Here is a 19039-nt window from a genome sequence, read left to right on the forward strand (position 1 = left end):
GTAACAGTCACCACGACTGGCCTCCATTTGAACTCAGAGTCTGGCCCTCTTTGCCTTCTCCGTCTCCTGTCTCTGTCTGCTTTCCACAGAGCCACCCTGTCATTTTGTGTCATTGTGTTTCAATAAAACACTTGTCTTTTATATCCTTTATTTATACCCTTTCACCCCCTTTTAACAGGTCATTTTCCTTCCCACAGACAGCTCTTTCCATGAGATTGCTTTCCCCTTTTACCTCGCCGTCCTGTCCTCCCCTATTTTTGCGTTTGTAATACACTCAAACATAACACGAGATGACGCATTGGCCCAGCATTTATCTCTTTTCTCCCCCCTTTCTTTTGGTTGTGCTTCCATTCTCTGCTTTTTCAAACCCATCTCTCTCTCTCTCTCTCTCTCTCTCTCAATCATCGTGTCAATCTTCCCATTCAGCGCCTCGCTTCCTGTCGCTCTGTGGCTGGTTTGAAAACACTCCAGCTCCCTCTGATGTGGCTCCTTTTAATCAAACCCCATTTTCCTCCATTAGAACGCTCTTCCAAGCATAAACACGGCCAGATGAGGGATGGGCGGGGGGGGGGAGGGGGGTCGCAAACAAGAGAGAACAAATGAGATGGAAAAAGTAAGGACGACAGGAAGGAGGGAAAAAACACTCCGCAAACGGCAGCAGAGCTGTTCCAACTGTCTCCCTCTGTTGCATCTATGCGAGCGCGAAGCGAGAGGCGTGAGAGTTTGGGACGTTCTCAAGAGGCTCCTGGAGTAATGTGCGAGAGAGAAAAGGGAGATGAGGTCAAATTAAAAAGGAACGAGTGAGGAAATGAAAGGGAGCTGGTGTGATTCTGAGAGATGAACCACGACACAATCAGTCTCTATGAGGGGATGATGAAAGGCCCGATTCCCCCCCCCGTTGTCTTCAAAAAGTGAGCAACGGACTCCCAAATTCCATTCTCCTCCGCCCTCCTCACAACCCAGTGAAAAGGATGAAATGGAGAAATGAGGGGGAAAGATATGACTGCACCCCAGTTAGTCCACTCACAAAGACAAAGGGAGCGCCGTGACAACCTTGATCCATCACTGTGAAGGAGCTGCAGAGGGGACGGAGCTGCCATGTGGATGGGGTGGGTGGAGAGAGTGGGCAGCTCCAGCGGTTACATCCCATTACTCCACTAAACAAGTCCTATCAAGTCCTATTTTTTCAGTTGCAGCAACAGAACGCAGACGACAGAAGCTTTGCAAACTCATTAGAATTCCATATGGCAAATGTGATAATGACTGTCACAGATAGGATCAAAGTGACCTTGACTGATGGCGGTTGGCAACGTCTCTTCTGCAGCCCCGAATCCAAGCTTGTCACATATTTCTGCCCCAATTATGTGAGAGGGCAATGTGCAACGGCAATTATCACAAGTGCCAGATGTCTAATAATTCCTTTGAGCTGCTGTCGCGCTGTAAGTTCAAATCAAGAAGAGGGAACCTGAAAAGCAACCTCAGCAGGGCGTGGAAATGAGTCACCTTAATGGTAAGTGGCCATGAACCTCTGTGAGTGAAGCGCCTTTGTGGCAATCAGCAGTCTGATGCTTTGAAGCTGTAGAAATACAGTCCCTGCTTATTTTTTTGTATTTTTTTTTCTTAGCTATGACCGGGAACCTGCATTGACGTTGAGAGTTGATACCTGTCTGGAGCAGGAGTCGATGTCCTTCGCTCTGCTCTGGTACCAGTCGGTCAGCAGCTCGATGGACGGCGCGGCTGTGCGGAACCTCAGCCGCTCTGGAGCGCCCTCGTACAGGAAACTGTCGTCATCAGACAAGTTCTGGTCCAGCATTGCTCTGAGGAAGAGAGGAGATAGATGAAAGGGAATTTTAGGAAAGTAGAGACAGTAGATAACGGCGGAAAACTGATAATTTAAGGGAATATCTATCGTATATTTTCCTGTTTTTAAAAAAACAAAATTAATATAGTCTATGTAGCCAAAAGACCGATAGAGCTTTGTTTTAGGGAAAAACCTACATAACACACAAACTGCTGCACTGGTTGACATGTTTTTTCACTACCATGAACACTGTACTTTATTTCTATCAGAAATCTGAATCAGAAACCGTTTATTGCCGATGTATGTTGCACATACAAGGAATTTGTCATGGCGGGTGGTGCATAACATTAAACAATCAACAACTACTGTCCCGCTGCTGTAAATACATTTTAGGAATCAAAGTAACATATTGATAATCTGTTAATAAAGACTTCCTGGTTCAGTGGCAGCCAATGGGCTTTGGGTGGTGAGCCAACCGGATAGGGCAGGCACGGAGTATTGAGAGGCAAAGTAACACAGCGATGACTTTTTGGTCTTCTCGTGGGAATTGAGAGAATAATAAATAAATAAAAGAAATCACAACCCATATCCTTTCAGGAGGATATAAGGTTCCAGAGAAGAAACATGAACAGAAGAGAGAAAAATAACAAAAACTGAGGATATAATATGGCAAAAAAAAAGGGAAGTGTGGGCGTCGTAAACAAAGTCGTAAACGCAGTCGTAAACACAGTCTTAAACGTTGCTGGCATCACACAATCACAGTATGAAACTTTCACCCAGCAATCCAAGCACACCACAATAGCCAACTGGTGTTATGACTCGACACAAAAGAGCAATAAAAAAAGAGCTCGCTAAATGAAATTGTAAATGACGGTGGCCTCCCAAATGCAGCGAGCAAATGGCATAAATTGGCAGCGCAACAAGATTTGGTATGAGCTTGTTATGGTTCTGTTTCACATTTAGATGATAGGATGTCATGTTTTGTTTCACATAATGACGCCAGCACAAGCATCTGGCCTGTATGGAACATGAATTTTAACAATTCTACGCTCCCAGAGCCTTTGTTTTCGTGGGTATGGAGAGATTTTACAATCCTATCAGTTGATTCAAAGTATTGGTTTCTCAGAACACCTAGAGGACGATGCGACAATGTCAAAGTGATGTTGACCGTTTTACCTGCACTCCTCTGCCTCGCACCAGTCCATCTCTCGGTGTCTCTGCTCGTCCCACGGAATCAACACCAAATCACCGCCGTCATCCATGCTGAGAGTAAAAGAAAAGAGAACGGACCAATAAGTCAAAAAGAGGGAAAGAGGCAAAGACACAGCGAGATATAGAGGAAGAGAGGAGGAGAGAGATCCTAAATCAGAAGAAGAAGGGTCCGTTTTAGGGAAAAGCACACTCAAGAACAAATGTCAGAACAAAGACCAATGACTAGCCAGGAGTCCAAAAAAACAAAACACACCTACCCTCCCACCTGTAATGGCAGCTGGTAAATCAGCAAAGACATTTACTGTCTCAAACTAAACATGGTCATAAATTACAGGAAAACTCTGGTGACAGGTAGCAACTTATGGGAAATGGAAACAGCAGACCATAATAAGGAAAGAACCGATGAGAAAATAGCAAAACAAAAGCACAGCAATAAACAATTCAAAGAACTTTCGGAAAGAGTCTGAGTCGTGCCTGGGTTGTAAATAGCCAGGACTTTTATTTTCTAAATGCCGCGTTGGAACTCCGCTTTGCTTCTTCCTGGTCTCCTTGAGTATGACAGGTCTGAGGAAGATAAATGGGGAACACACAAGAGAAGAAACCAAAGTGAAGAATGACTCTGTAACCTCGCGTGTCAGTGCTGACAAGACTCAGACACTTAGAAACAGACACACGGATGCATGCACTCATTCTGGGACACTGGGGGGGGGGGGGGGAAGGGGGGGTGAAAGGAAGCCGTTTTATATCTTATTCTCGGATTAATGCTTTTCTTCTTGTTATCTATTTTTCTGTAGACAGAAAAATATGTACTGTGGCTGTAAAACCCAAGGAGATAGTGCTAGCTACAAATCATCTATAGCTTTGGTGCAGTTACAGGCCGAGTGCACGAGCGCTGCTGCAGTTTTTTTTAAACACGACCATAAATTCTATCCAATCACGGAAATACATAGGATGTGTCCGAGTAGCGGGTGTGATTTATGTCAACGCACAAAAGTGGGAAGATTTTTTTTTTTACCAACAATCCATTCCGATTGGAGTTTTAACGCAGAGTCGACAGAGATCGAGAAGTCTTGGGTCATTCCTCTAAAATGCCCCCCAGAAAGCGAACCTCTTTCTTTTTTTCTTTCTCCCTGTCGTTCCCCGACTCCCTGGTCCTCTTTCCTCATTAAAGACAGCCGGGTTAGAGGGTGGAGAGTAAATATTGGTGTGAGAGCTCGGATATCGATGAGGGGAATGAATTATTCCGCACTCGCTCCCCTGATCTACTTCACGTCAGCCTGAGAGAGGCGAGGAGGCGGGGCGGGGAGGAGAAAAACGGAGATGCAAAGCAAAGCTGGAGCCGGTGCTTTGGTTTTCAAGCTCGGGGGCAAAGTGTTCAACCAAATATCACTGTTCTGCATTCTTCCACGCACGTCCCCATTTGCAGACCTGATCAATAATACAGGAGAAATACATATTTTCCCCCTTTCGGTGACGCAAGACTTCAGTATATAGCGAGTGAGCTCCAAACAGATGGTGTCCGTCTGCTGCAGTGGAGGAGCGACGCGCTGTTGGGAGGAGCAGTTGGTGCTCACAGGCTGGGGGAAATAGGAAACTGCCCCACAGCGGCAGAGCCATGATGGATGCTCACTGCAGAGCCACAGCCACCTGACCTCCATACAAACTCAGACACGGCTAATGAAAGAGCGCGATGGTCCTGTGTGTGTGTGTGTGTGTGTGTGTTGAAGCCGTAAGAACAAAAATTCTAATACATTTATATGTTTCTTTTAAGCTGGAGGGGACTTTGGCCTTGTATTCATGTGTTTCTTTATACAAATGTATACGTGGTGTATGAATAACTTAAATACTGGCACAGAGAATGGAGGAATAGTCGAAAATGGAGGAACGGGAAAAGGCCAAGGGAGACGAGTAAAATGGAAATGACAAGTTAGAGGAAACAAAAAGGCAAAAATGGATGGCCGGCTGCACTCATCAGTAAACCCAGTCTGTCACCTCTATTAGTGAACCATAAAGGGGTGAGGAATGAAGCGCTCCTCCATCATCTCCGCCTCACATATCCTCTCCTCCTCTCCCAAAGTGAAAAATGAAAAACTAGAACAAAACCAAAGCCACATGTTTCGTATCATTTTAAAAGTATAAAATGTTGTTTTCATATAAATTTAGAAGTGTCTCTCTCCTTTTATGTCATTGCTGTGCTTGCAGCTCAGCCCTTAAGCGATGTGCGTACACTCGGTGTAATGGAAGAAGGGTTCCTGCTGTGTGACGGTGAGAGAGAGAGAGAGAGAGAGAGAAAGACCTCCGAGTGCAACGCTCCCACAGAGGTGTGATTCCAGATTTAGGTGATCCTAATTTGAAATGTGGTGATGCGTGCCACTTGTGTATTCCAGAAAGGTGCGAATGTTGATTTTCAGACATCAGAGGGGGCGCGTTTCCCTGAGGTAACGTACGTGTTTTTACACCGCGGCGTCTGTGTTTGCAAAGTGAATTGTTTTTAAAAAAGGGAATTAGGAAAGAGACACGAGTAAAGAGTTATTCAGTTGGGCTAATTTCGAAATAATGTTTACATGTTACTTAAATGGTCTTTTTAAACTGCCCTTTGGCATTAATTAAATATCAAAAGCAAGTATTTTCATACATGTTTAGCCTCATCAGTACATCTCAATGGATTGTTTTTGTTCCGCAGTGTAAATTACAATATTATTCCATCGGAATAGACAAGACTGAAGTAGTTTCTTTGGAATTAAAACATAAATCCTCAGCCTCCTATCGGTAAAAACACACAGGGTGCAATTTGAATAACATCTAGTCATCTTCTTTACTTCCACAGGATTGAATTGGAAAGTCTCACTTAAATTGCACCCTCGCCAACAGAAAGGCAGGAAGGCCGCACTTTACACTTGCTTTGACTAACTGGACAAAATGTATGATTTTTTGTTTTTAAGGTCAGGTAATCTTCATCATTTGTTGCACAGTCGGCATTAACACATTTAATATTTTAACTAATGTAGACCTTGATGACTCGCGTGTGCATTTGTGTGCGTCTCACCGGGCTTCAGGCAGCAGGATGGTGTACTCGTGTGGAGAGGTGGTTTCTGGGAAGTTGTGAAGGATGGCGAGCCGATGCTGGAGGAGCTCGGCGCCGTGGTACGTGAACAGGATGTCCAGCGCCTGCACGTTGCTCTCCTGTCGGCAAAAAAAATGATCCATCAACTGAAACCTTTCATGAAATCCATTTTAAATTCTACAAAATAATTGCGTATTACGTGATTACAGTACTGTAAAGCAGTACATTCTAAATGTGATCAACTGTAGAAGAAAAAACCCTTCGGTAGAAAATACAAAGAAACACACACAGGTGCTAGTTCATTAGTTAAATCTAGCTCAAACTAAAGCAGTCTGATCCAACAATCCTGCAATAAATCCTTCTATCACGACGAGTAAAGTTAGCATTTATTGCAGGACTGTTGCATTCGTTCTGTGAGCGTATATCTCCTTGTATGCCAGTGGAGATGCAGACATCTAAAACAACCAAATTAAGTGAGATTATTGGCAAAAATAGCCTTATGTTACCCTGGCGTAGTTTCTTGCTGATAAAACGATATTTTGACTGCGGAACTTCTTGAAGAACTCTGCGTCATATTTCTGCTCCGCTGCGTGAGGACCGCCAAGAATGTCCTGTAGAGAAAGAGAGAGAGAGAGAGAGAGTGAATGAGTGAGAAAGAGAGAGAGAGAACGAGAGAGTGAACGAGAGAGAGTGAGAGAGAGAGAGTGAGAGAGAGAGTGTGAGAGAGAGAGTGTGAGAAAGAGAGAGTGTGAGAGAGAGAGAGAAAGAGAGCGAGAGCGAGAGAGAGAAAAGACCAGAGGAATTGAGGAATACAACTGCGGTTCATAAAAAGACATTTGTGAAGCAAATTGAGTGTTGGGAAAGTCGCACTGAAGATGAAACGGGGAAAAACAAAGAGCGGGTAGAGGAAGTGAATGCAGATGAATGCGCCAAGACAAAGTCAACAGAGATGCTATTTAACTTTCTAGCGCACGGCTGTCGTGTCCTTTTGGTTGAAACCATCTGAGGAAGGTATGAGAGTGTGAAGTGTGCACACACGCACGCATCAGAAGGGAACATTTCTTGTGCTGGCCTTTGGCTGATAGGGATGCATGTGTGTCGGTGTGTGTATAAAATCTCTGTAGCCTCCTCTATGCCAGGATGTGTGTGTGTGTGTGTGTGTGTGTGTGTCTGAGGGATAGCCTTTGAATGGGCCGTATGCAGACTGAGCCGGCCCAAGTCGGGATGATAAAAACCTTAATATCATATTCATAGACAGCCAGAGAAAATGGATCGGGGCAAAAGGAATCAGACGAGTACTGCAGTTACCATGACAATGTCCGAATAAAAAGAGAGACGTCATTCTGTCTGAGTTGAATATGTAGCAGGGTACAACCTCAGCTCTCCTCTAAAAGTACGGCCCTGTTCGTCTGAGATTTATTGTGGATGAAAAGGGCGTTCGTCTTCACATTAATCATCGTGAATCTCAAGGGTTAAGTGGTTGCAAGTGTCAAAGTTCAACTATCCATGCTGCCCTCTATGCTTTTACACTGAAGGACGATCACGATCAGAGTAAAACTGGGTTTTCTCATATCAGATTTATCTCTGGGATAGCTACCGTCATTATTTTATTTGCATACTTCAAATGCCCCTCACGTAAATATCTTCCCTAACATTTTAATATTTCCAAAGAGATTAGTGGGGTTAAGAGAGAGTGTTAATAAAAAGGCAGATGAGGAAAGCCTCCGTGCTTTGGTGGGGTGAAAGGAGAACGCATTAGGGTGCCGATGGGAAAACAACAGAGCGATGAAGAACGTTTAACAAAAGCATTAACGTAGAGTTTGTGTCTTCTGCAAAACGTGTTAATGTATTATTTACTATCTCACGTCACTGGTGTGTTGAAGGCTGATCTTATTCATTACTTTCTATACCAATTGATCCTTGCGAGGCCGAGATGTTTGTGGTCCAACACTGCGTTTACACAGGAGGGATATGAACATAAACCTGCTTTAAGGCTCATCTCTTCCGTTTACATGTGTAACTGCAGTGTAGTCTCGGCTCAACGGTCTCAGGGAAGACACTGAAGTGTAGACAACAGGGTGTTTAACTACTGACTTTTACATTTGCCTATGTGATGGTTGATTTTGGTTATTAAATAAGTAGATGATTAATTAAACAGACAACAGACAATTAAAGCTATTTAGCTCATTCGTTGTTTGAGTATTTCTTGAATTGCTAAACTTTACTGCCTCCTTCTCAAATGTGAACATTTTGTGCTTTTCTTCTACGAAGATAAAGCGTTTTGTTCTCTGAGACTGTGACATTTTTCACCATTTGCTGACATTTCATAGACAAACAATGAAACAAGAGGAATAATCAGAAGATTAGTCCACATTAAAAAGAATAATATTTACAGCCTTAATTAAGTCTTTTTAACTGTGGCAAACTGTGATATCTCAGACTGACTTCATGTAGTGTAAGAAGAGGATTTCCTGGGGGGGGGTTGTTGTTACCTCGTATGTTTCCAGACGGTCCAGGTAGGAGAGTAGTTTCAGTCGGCTCCGACACAGCTCCTTCTGCTCCAGAGTCAGCCTAAGCATGGGCACACATAAAATCAACAACATGCCCGTGACAATCACGTCAACATTCCCGTAACGTCCAAAAGCGGTACGTTGAAAACTCAAATTACAGGATCTGAATAGTGTTTCGTTGTCAACCTCCAAGCGTAGTCCCGTACACTGCACTAGCACGCACTGTAGCTTTAAATTAACTGTAAATTGACCTGATACGGGAACACCCGCAGGGACCTACATAACAATGCTTGGGACTGGTGACTACAATACCACATAGTGCCCTCTAGACCTAATCATTTTTTAAGGGCAACAAATCAACTCCTTATGACCACAAGAACCCTTCGGTTGTTATGTATGGGACGCCGTTTGTCAATGAGGTGAGTGATTGCCCTGTGAGAATCAAATCCATTTTCAATGTCGTTTAATCACGACCATAAATAAATTGGATGACCACAAACACCAAGGCACTGGGTTATAAAGCATCTACCTCCAATTCCATCACCCAAGGTATGCCCGAGGGAAAGGAGCCGCAAAAGGCTGAAAGCTACCGCGAGCGGTCGGGTAAAAATAAAGCCATTTCCACCACTTATTCACACACACACACACACACACACACACACACACACACACACACACACACACACACACACACACACACACACACACGCTCTCCAAGTGCAATCCACAAGGAAGCAGCATGTGGAGAAGTGCCCAAAGCTCCCTTAAAAACTTGTCCCAGATCAACCGCAGTGTGACCACAGGAGAGCTGACCCCTCCACTGCCGTCTTAATCCCTAATCCCTCATTACAGAGGGCGCTATCAGGCCTTATCGGGGTTCGTCTACACAGACTAACAGAGATTAACACTGGCTCAACATACTCTCTCTCTCTCTCTCTCCGGCACATCAAAGAGTGGCGGCTTAGCACTCGTACCAGTGGTAATTATTGCTTTGCTCTGCCTCTTCAGAGCAAAAGTAAAAAAAAAAAAAAAAATTGGGGAGATGGAGGAGGGAGAGATGAGAGGAAATGTTAAAAAGCTAGTTTAGCCTGCCTGTTGTCCTCTTGGGGGTTTGAATGATGGCTCAATCAAATTCCAACATTAAAAAAAAAACATGTTATCAAGACATCTCTCATCCTCAAGTTTTGATAACCCTCTTAATTTACTGCAAAACAAATCAAATATGTACAAATCAAGTGCACTTTTTAGCCATGCTAGCCAGACACTGTATCTAAGAAACTAAGTATATGTGATTCTCATCCAAATTACCAGTCGGGGATTGAACATCAGCCATTGATTAAACGGTCTTAAACTTCTTTTTTTTTCTTTGTGCACTTCGTAGACGAACACCAGCGTGGCATTGCGGGGATGGCCACCGACGGGTTATAGTTGGCTGAATATTCAATTCGGGTCCACGTCTGCTTCTTCGAAATTGCTCGTCCTGCTGCTGAATTCCACTGACGTACGGCATAAACAGCATGTAGCGCACTGTTACACATGCAAATGGGCAACCTGGCTGTGCGCCCAAAAAAGGGTAGCAGAGTGCCTGCGCCTTTGCAAAGGTTTATATTGGTTCCCTGAATTGCCCTTTGGATAAACACTTGACTCGGGGGGGGGAAACGCGGTTAAGAGACGGGCCACGAGCGAACGAAAACACTGCGACACCTCTGAACAGAGACGTCGGGCTGTGAGGTTTAGGATTTAATGTCCACGGCTTAAACTGCGCTTTAGACTGTTACACATCATCGCACATGCTGTCTAATGTAAAGAGACTGGTCCCTGATTGCCTCAAGGTGTGTGTGTGTGTGCGTGTGCGTGTGTGTGAGTGATATATTCTGAGGCTATCAGGACTGCAGGTTATTACAATCAGATGGCATCGCCCTCCATCTCTGTACAAACACCCTTGATATGACTGTTCTGGACAGAGATTGAACCGCATAAACAGGCCAACACACTTGCATTCACACACACACACACACACACACACACACACACACACACACACACACACACACACACACACACACACACACACACACACACACACACACACACACACACACACGCACAAATGCAGAGAGTGATAAAAGCGATTATCACACAGTGTGAGGGACAAAATTGGACTGCATAAACAGACAAAAACACTTCAGCTCATGTCTTCACATGCACACGGATCCCACGGAAAAAGCATGAACTGGTGTCTCTGCGCACGCGTACACACACACGACCAATACTGGAGCAAATGAGAAAATGAGGCTTCTGATTGAGGTCTGAATCTGATCAGATAAGAACATAAACACCTTGCAGCAGACTGCGCACTCTCCTCCTCACACCTTTTCCCCTCTCTCTCCCTCACACACACACACACACACACACACACACACACACACACACACACACACACACACACACACACACACACACACACGTGTATAAATACACCACTACCGCAGTATTGTCCATCTTGTTGTCGTATGCGGAGAGTCGCAGCAGCAGATATAATGGCCCTTGGCGGATGCTGAATTATACTTTATTATGCACACACAGACTGACGAGAAAGGGGCTAGAAGATAAAGCTGTCTGCATGCAGCCAGAACTGTTTCAAAACAGAATGGAACATGACAGTTAAGAATATGAAGCAATAACCAAGACCTGAGGAAGTCTGTATTTTATGCGACATTACATTTCCGGATAACGGAATGCGTTGCCTATAGGGGTAACATGAGAGGCTGGAGAGGTGCATTAACATCTATCGTTTCATTGGGTCCTTCAAACTAAATGTGTGCTTGCTGAGAGGGAAATGAAAACCTTCCATCATCTTATATATTATAGCAGAAATCGATTGAGTGGGCTTGAGTCTGATTATTGAAAATGTGACAAGAAATGTCAATGGCGATCTTTACCAGTGACTTTCAAAAGCCTTTCGTTTTTTTAACCCAGGAGTTAAGAATAATCACACTTTATTTCATTGTGATAGACACACACACACACACACAGAGGCCCTTAAAACATGAGGTCTGTGTGACAGTCAGTGGTTAAGTACAGTCCTTATCTACACACAAGAGCATCTCCCACAGAGCAGCTGTGATCGATACCGAGCCATCTCTGTAATGGTGGTGTAGTTAAAAAGAAATTAAGAGAATTATTATCCGTGTCAGACCTCGGCCGCAGGCCTCAAACACACATATATGCATATGTATGTGTACATATATATATATATAAACACATTTTGGGGACACTATTAGCTGTATTAGACAGTTTAGACTGTATAGACAGTATTAGCTGCCCGGCAGACACTATGACTTAAAATAGAGAGAGTAGAAAAAACCACATATTTAAAGAGGGCAATTCAATGACGATTTAATGCAATGGCTTTTTTTTTTATGTTTGGAAATTATCTTTTTTTTTTCTTTCTTTTTTACTCCCACTTCTATCTTTTTCTTCCCCCTGCATCTCCTCCATCTACCACGCACTACAGGTCCGCAATAAAGCGAAACAGTTTTATTGAACAATGAGCCAAACAGACACAAAACGTTAGCCGGGGAGCTGAGGGGGAGATATTACCGTGTTTCTGCTCTTCCTCATTCAAATACCGACCCGAGGCTCACTGGTTAAGTATCTGAGGTGAGGACAACAATGGAAACGGCACAAACCCGGCTGCTGAAGCTTAAATACCTGTATGCACAACGCTAGCTGGCAGTGGGTGTGTGTGTGTGCGTTGTGAATGTGCGTCATTCATTGCAGCGTATTGCTTTGTGTTGACAACAGAAGAGTGTAACACGTGTATGAAATCAAATTAAGCTTAAGAGTGTTTGGTGATACATGGGTATGCTTATTTGCATGTAAGTGTGTGTGTGTGTGTGTGTGTGAGAGAGGTGATTAGTGATCACTAAAGGGTTTTTCATTAGTCTTTCCCTGGGCACTCAACAACAAAGGCATAAATTACCTCCAGCAGATTACCCACTAATCTTCACCAACGCTCCCTCCCTCCCTCCCGCTCTCCTGATCCTCATTAATGTCCCTGCCTCTATGATCCCCTCTCTCCGGTGTGTGACCCAATCAAACAATCTGTGGTCAATTTGGCGGACCTCTCGCCCATTTCCTCATTGCGTCCTCGTCTACACCGTCACAACAATTTCTCTTATTTTCAACAAACCGGCCGCAACCCCCTTCATTATAGTTCACGCCGTGAATAATAATGATTTTAATTTGAGCTCTCCAAACAGCAGGGGACAACCTGTGGAACAGGCGACTGACTCGGGGCAGCGTCAGGTTTCCCTCGGTGGGATTCCACCTCCCACCCAACAACTGTTTCTAAGAGTCGGAAGCTGGCATTGAATTCTGGTGGTGCAGTCTGAAAGGTTTAGTAGAAAATAATACAAACGGCCTCCACCGGTGTTGTGACGAGACTACCGATAGCGCCATGAACTGCGCGTCACTTGCGACATCTATCTGCCGCGTCTTGACGTCCGATTGACACAAAAAAATTGCGCAAATGGTGCGACAGCGCCAACACGGCCCATAAAATAAATGATGACCGCGAGCTACAGGTTCCTGACCGACAGAGAGAAACCATATTTGGGATTTAAATATCCCAGTCTGTTTTCAAATGCACACCTTCAGACTGTGAAACAGCCCTTATGAACGCGCTTCAGTCACCACCAACTCTCTGAAGGCTCCGATTAGTGCCAATCTTTGTGAATTGGTCTGTTTTTGTATTGAGGCTCATTTGCATAGAAAGGGGCCCCGTTTTGCTCCCAATTTATGCAAATTACAATGACACTGAATTAGCACAAGAGCATCTAAACGCTATTCGCTTGGCAGTGAAGTTGGGCGTGCGATTCACTCCTTGCAATCTTTTTATGAACTTGACTGCTGTCAACGATTTGTTGTGATTATTGTTATAAAGCATCGTGAATATTAATGAGTTCATGTTTTACACTATAGTGCATTGTATAGATATGAGTGACGTAGGAAATAATAATAGGGATTTTGAATATTAGTAGAAAATGTCGTGGCAATCCATCATATAGTTAGTTAGTCACGATATTTCACATGGAAAACGTCAACCGCCTTGTGGCATTAGAGGAAACGTTAGGGGATCAGGAAGGTCAGCATGCTTCATTCTCCATGAATGTCTTTACAAAATGTTGTGACCAACATTGCCTTCTATAAAAGCCATGCTGCTAGAATGCCTAAAAAAAAAAAAAAAAAAAGAGTGCACCGTACCTTTAAAAGGATTATATGTATGAAATAATGACTTCGGTTTCACTTCAGTAAGGAAGATGCTTGCCAGCCAAGCTTGGGTCCTCCAGCTGAAGGATGGTCTCTGTAACCACTAGCCAGCCTTGTTAATTTCGTTGAAATAAATACTCCGGTCTCTAGAAACTCAGACCACTGGCAGCGTTTCTGCCTGCTGCGACTTTCTGTTTTCATCTGCTGTCTGGCTGAAGAACTGCGCTGACTAACCAACAGTCTCGTCTGTGTACCTGCTGAAGTCGACCCTGGCCAACAGCTCTCCTCTCTTCCTGCTCTCCCGCTCCTTCTTCACCTCCAGCTCCAGCTCCTCGTCGCCTGACAGGATGTCTTCGTAGGGAACGTCATCGAGGTCGACGTCACCTGGCATGATGAACCTGGGCGATGGCAAGGAAATGACACATACTGTAGCTACAAAGTACATTTGGATAAAACAATTTAAGGCATGCAGAATGAACCTCAGAAACAAACAAAAACAATCGATTGACATTCATACTGCACTATTTTGGCTCAAGGCTTTGTGTTCATGTGTTCGTGGACGCCCCACCTGCCCCCATCTTCCCTGTTTCCTATGGCTATGAGGGCCTCGAGGTCGGTTCCCTTCAGGCCGTACTGCAGCAGCTCCTTGGTCGCGTCGACGTTCTCTGGGACCCGCTCCGCGCACTCGTGCAGCACCCATGAGCGCTTGCAGATCTTGCTCTGGGGTGGGATGTGGGGGAATGGAAGGAGAGGGAATGAGTTCAGAAGAAAATGATGGGTTGAAGTGAGATACAGAATTACAGGAAGGGTGTGACAATTTGCAACAAATTGGTAAAAATGATGCGTGAAATAGAGTCAGGGGGCTGTGTGCAGTACCCCTACTCGCCAACACACATACGGTGTGTTTCTTACCAGACGGCTAATATACTGTGATAAACGCCAACAATCTGATACAATCATTCTTCTTCTCCATCCCTCCTCCTTTCCTGACATCTATCCATCTTATTTATTCCGTCTCTTACCAGATAATCTTGTATTGAGGCGACGCTGACGGTACTCTTCCTCCACTGCCTCTGGTAGACCAGGTCAGAATCCAGGTTATACGCCTGAGCAAGAGACAGGGCTTCACCGTACTCCTCATTGTCAATCTGTGGGATAGACAAAAACGCACCCGAACACATTATGAGGGCGAGATATATATATATATATATATATATATATATATATATTTACACGCTTTCTTCACACCGTGGAACAAATCGCACTACAACAAATGTGTACTATCAGAAAAGACGAGCAGATGAACATTTATTTGTGAAATGAAGAAAATAATCCATTTGAAGTGCAGGCTTTGATCAGACACAACTTTAATTAAGAAACAGTTCATTTTTCGATGTAAAGTTTAGGTTGGGTTGAATAACCTAACAGCATCAGTTTAATTCCTTTTATATTCAGTGTGGTACTTCATGTTTTATATTATCCCAAGGGTATATGACTGATTCAATCTTTATCGACACAGGATTGAATGAATAAAATGTTTTAAATTAATTAAAACCATATGACATATAAAACAAATATAGAGGCTAAAGTCCACGGCCCAATTTTCCATCACACTCAAAGACAAAGAAGCTACGTTTTTGAATAAACCTGAGCACAAACAAGCTACGGCACTTCCGAAATCCTGAGTACGCAATCCGAATACTTAAACACTGACTGGGAACAGCTCTGACGCGCAGATTTCAATCTGTGTAGCAGTGTGCAATGTGACACAGCTCTGCTACTGAGGGATCAGGAGAATAGCTCTGGGGAGCGGAATATTTGATGAAAGAAAATCAAAAAGGACAGTGGGAGAAAACCCAGAGGAAGAATCAGGAGCCAGATACTGGAACTTAATATCACACACAGCGTCAGTACCACCTCAGTTCCCGCTGTATAATTTATTATTATTCATTATTATTATTATTATATTTTAAGTCAAGCCTTCCACACTGGTATCGATCAACACCTAAAGCCCGGGTATTGCCGTCAGTATTAGGACTGAAAAATATTCACCATCTTAGTTCAGCATGTAAGCCGTACGGTGGGGCGATCGTTTCCATTTTTATATCGTTCAATCGTGGAAACTCAAGATGGCCGACAGTAAATATGATCAACAGGGGGCAACGGTGGGACTCTGCGAACCTTTAAGCTTTTTGAAAGCAATATAATTTATAGATTTTATTTAAAATATTTAATTAAAAAAACATTTATTAGCAATGTCTCCTCTATTCAAACAACGGCTCATTTTTAAAAAGGCTGTGTGCCTATATCACAGCGTCATGTTCTGTTTAACACTATTATCGTATCGTTAACATTAGAATCCAAGGCTTATCAATAAGGTTACTTACTCTTATGGCGCACAGAGCGAAGGTGTCAGATCCATGAAAAGAAAAAAGGCGGCAAACTGGTTTGTAATTAAGGATTAAAAATTCCCTCATCGCTGATTAACTGGGGCACAGCTTTCAGAGATTATTTCTATTACATCTCAGCTGTGATAGTAGACCTGGTTTCAAAATCGCCTTAATATTGCCGGAGGCAAAAACAATCATCCATCATCCCTTCAACTGTCGATATACGATCAGATCGGCTGAACAGGGTTGCTAGCATAGCATAGCATAGGCTGCTAGTCTTGTTACCGTATATTTTTCTTTGGCAGCAGCATCAGTAGTTGCTGTTGTCATCATCATTATAACTATAATTAATATTATTAAATTGGCCTGCCTTAGATGTTACCATACAATAATGCTCAAATAGGTTTTGTGTCATATCAATGTCTCACAGAATGATTTGATCCAACAACATCATAACACCTCAGTTTATGCAGGCCCACTCATTGTGTGCAAGCGCACTGACTTGACACACACACACACAGGATCCATCTCTTTTCTGTGTGTAGGAGTACAAAGCAACACATTAGCCAGACTGTGGTTCCTTGAGGGCAGTAAGAACCCCACACAGTTAAACCTCTCGTAGGAGGACATCAAAAACGGCTTCCTTCTCTCTCTGGATTCGGCTAATAAAACGGTTAGCAGCCCTGCCAGTGTGCTACTCGTGCAGGCAGGGTTACGCCCCCAAACGCATCATCACACTCCTAAACACATGAAGACGCCGACTTGAGGAAATCACCCACGAAATCACTTGAGCTGGTCAATTCACAGGCGGCGGGACCACAAACCTCGACTGAGGTGGATCTCTGAGGGGAGATCGGGTCATTCGCATTTCTGTGAGTGAGCGTGAAGTGCAATAAACACACAATAAATCAAATATGCATGCACACACATGCACAGACGTACATACCCCCCTCCTCCCCGACACTCACACGCCTACATGTGGTACATGTGAATAATTAAAAATAAAAAAAACCTTTCCACCAGGAGAGCAGCAGCTGGGGAAGTGCTGTGCCGCGTACCAAGTGTTACAAAGAGATAATAATGATATATTACTTTGTAACCCTCCACTGGTAGGATTGACGGCGATGACTAATGGCATCTAATGATGATGACAATGATGAAGAAGGAAGTCGATGACGGGTCATAAAAATGACTGATGGACCGTGCTAAAACTTGGGACCGTTGGGAGCCGATACTGTGCTTTATGACAGAGCATGTTGTTGTCTTTGCAGCAATTTGTAGCGAGTAGCAACAACAAGCCATATTTCTAATGCGGCAATTAGCATTTCAGAGGAACCCCTGGGACTGAGAAATAGCCTTAAAGCAGACTGAACATCTTGCCTGGTTTTCATTTCTCATCAGCGGCACTCTGGAGCTGATCCAACAAAACAATAGCACTTCACTGAGCTGGCGCGGGGTTTATTTAGTCAGAAACCAATTTCGCAGATCAGCCCGTTATAATTCAGTCAGTGACCACACAGATTCATGTGACGTCCTTCGGTTGCTGCTAAATTAAGCAGCAAAAAGAAACAAAGACTTTCATGGCGAGTGCGATACCCACCATTGAAGACAATTGACGACCGATCTCAGAAAATGATTAATGGCATTACAGTGAGGCGCATGTGGCTCGTGTATTACTTTGCTTATGATAAAGGCCTTACAAAAGGGGCTGGTTTAATTAGGAATGGAGTATCTTTGAAATATTAAATAGGCAATATCAATTTCTTTGCCAAAATGAATTCATAACACTGTGTGAGGCAGAGAACTGCACGTCAGCTCTGGACTTGCTGTTTAGATTGCTGAGCTAAAAGAAAATTCAGATCCAAACATGAAGGCAGGAGCACCGACTAAAGCTTTTCTCGCCTAAGCACATGCGATGTTGTTGTGTTTGCCCCAATGAATAAGTAAACAGTAACAGAAATGTGACTCTCTGAATGAGATAAGCTACCTCGTTCTGAACACTCCTATTGGACCCACTGCAACCAAAACCTTCCCAGACGGGTCACAACGATTGTGTAAAAGTTACGAAATGTGAATACCGTGATGTGACTTCTCCACAGAGTCACTGAGCACCTCGACCAACCAACTGGCTATTCATTAAAATCTCAAAGACTAATGCTAGCGGCTCTGTGTGGCTCTAATTGGGCTCAGCAAATGCTACCGTGCTAACATTTGCTAATTAGCGCTTCACACACACAAAGTAGAGCTACTAAGGATAATGGGAATGTCATTAGTTCCGCAGAGTCATTTGTCATTCCAAAAAAAAAAAAAAATTTGACCTGATGATGGCGCTGGATGAAAAGTAACCAAAGTGACAAAATTCATCCTGTGGGGAACATGAATGCACCAAATTTCATGAAAGTCCATCCAATCGTCAGAGGATCACCAAGGGCAGTGTGAGCATGAATGTTTGTTCAAAATCTCATGGCAGTTCATCACATAGCTGTTGAGATATTTCAGTCTGGACCGAAGCGGTGGACCCACCGACCGACCGTCATCCCTCAGGCTGTGCCTCAAGTAAAGTCCAAAAACTAAAGACATCCAAACATTTAATAGAGTTCTCCCGAATCATGCTTGTCCTCAAAAAGGTTAGACAATTTTTTGCAGAAAGCTGTGCAACAACATCGCCGATGTTAAACCGCAGGGGGCTCATTATTCTCCCTTTATCTGAGACAGCACTTTCAAAAATTCGCTCTTTCAAACGACAAAATGTGACAACATGGATTGAGGCATGGAAGAAAGTCTTCTA

General features: G+C 43.7%; 1 protein-coding gene across 1 annotated transcript in view; it reads right to left on the reverse strand.

Annotated features, from left to right (window-relative positions):
* nbas (NBAS subunit of NRZ tethering complex) overlaps positions 1–19039 on the reverse strand; it is a gene marked incomplete at both ends in the record, with an annotated part of 132100 nt that overhangs the window by 95872 nt on the left and 17189 nt on the right. Inside the window, 8 exons of the mRNA XM_079180714.1 lie at positions 1664–1817; positions 2978–3064; positions 6060–6196; positions 6584–6688; positions 8570–8648; positions 14116–14259; positions 14430–14581; positions 14884–15009. Of these exons, the coding sequence (XP_079036840.1) occupies positions 1664–1817; positions 2978–3064; positions 6060–6196; positions 6584–6688; positions 8570–8648; positions 14116–14259; positions 14430–14581; positions 14884–15009 (984 nt within the window). The remainder of the gene's footprint in view (positions 1–1663; positions 1818–2977; positions 3065–6059; positions 6197–6583; positions 6689–8569; positions 8649–14115; positions 14260–14429; positions 14582–14883; positions 15010–19039) is intronic.

This window comes from Pholis gunnellus, assembly GCF_910591455.1.
Source record: "Pholis gunnellus genome assembly, chromosome: 19".
In the NCBI taxonomy this organism is placed as follows: Eukaryota; Metazoa; Chordata; class Actinopteri; order Perciformes; family Pholidae; genus Pholis; species Pholis gunnellus.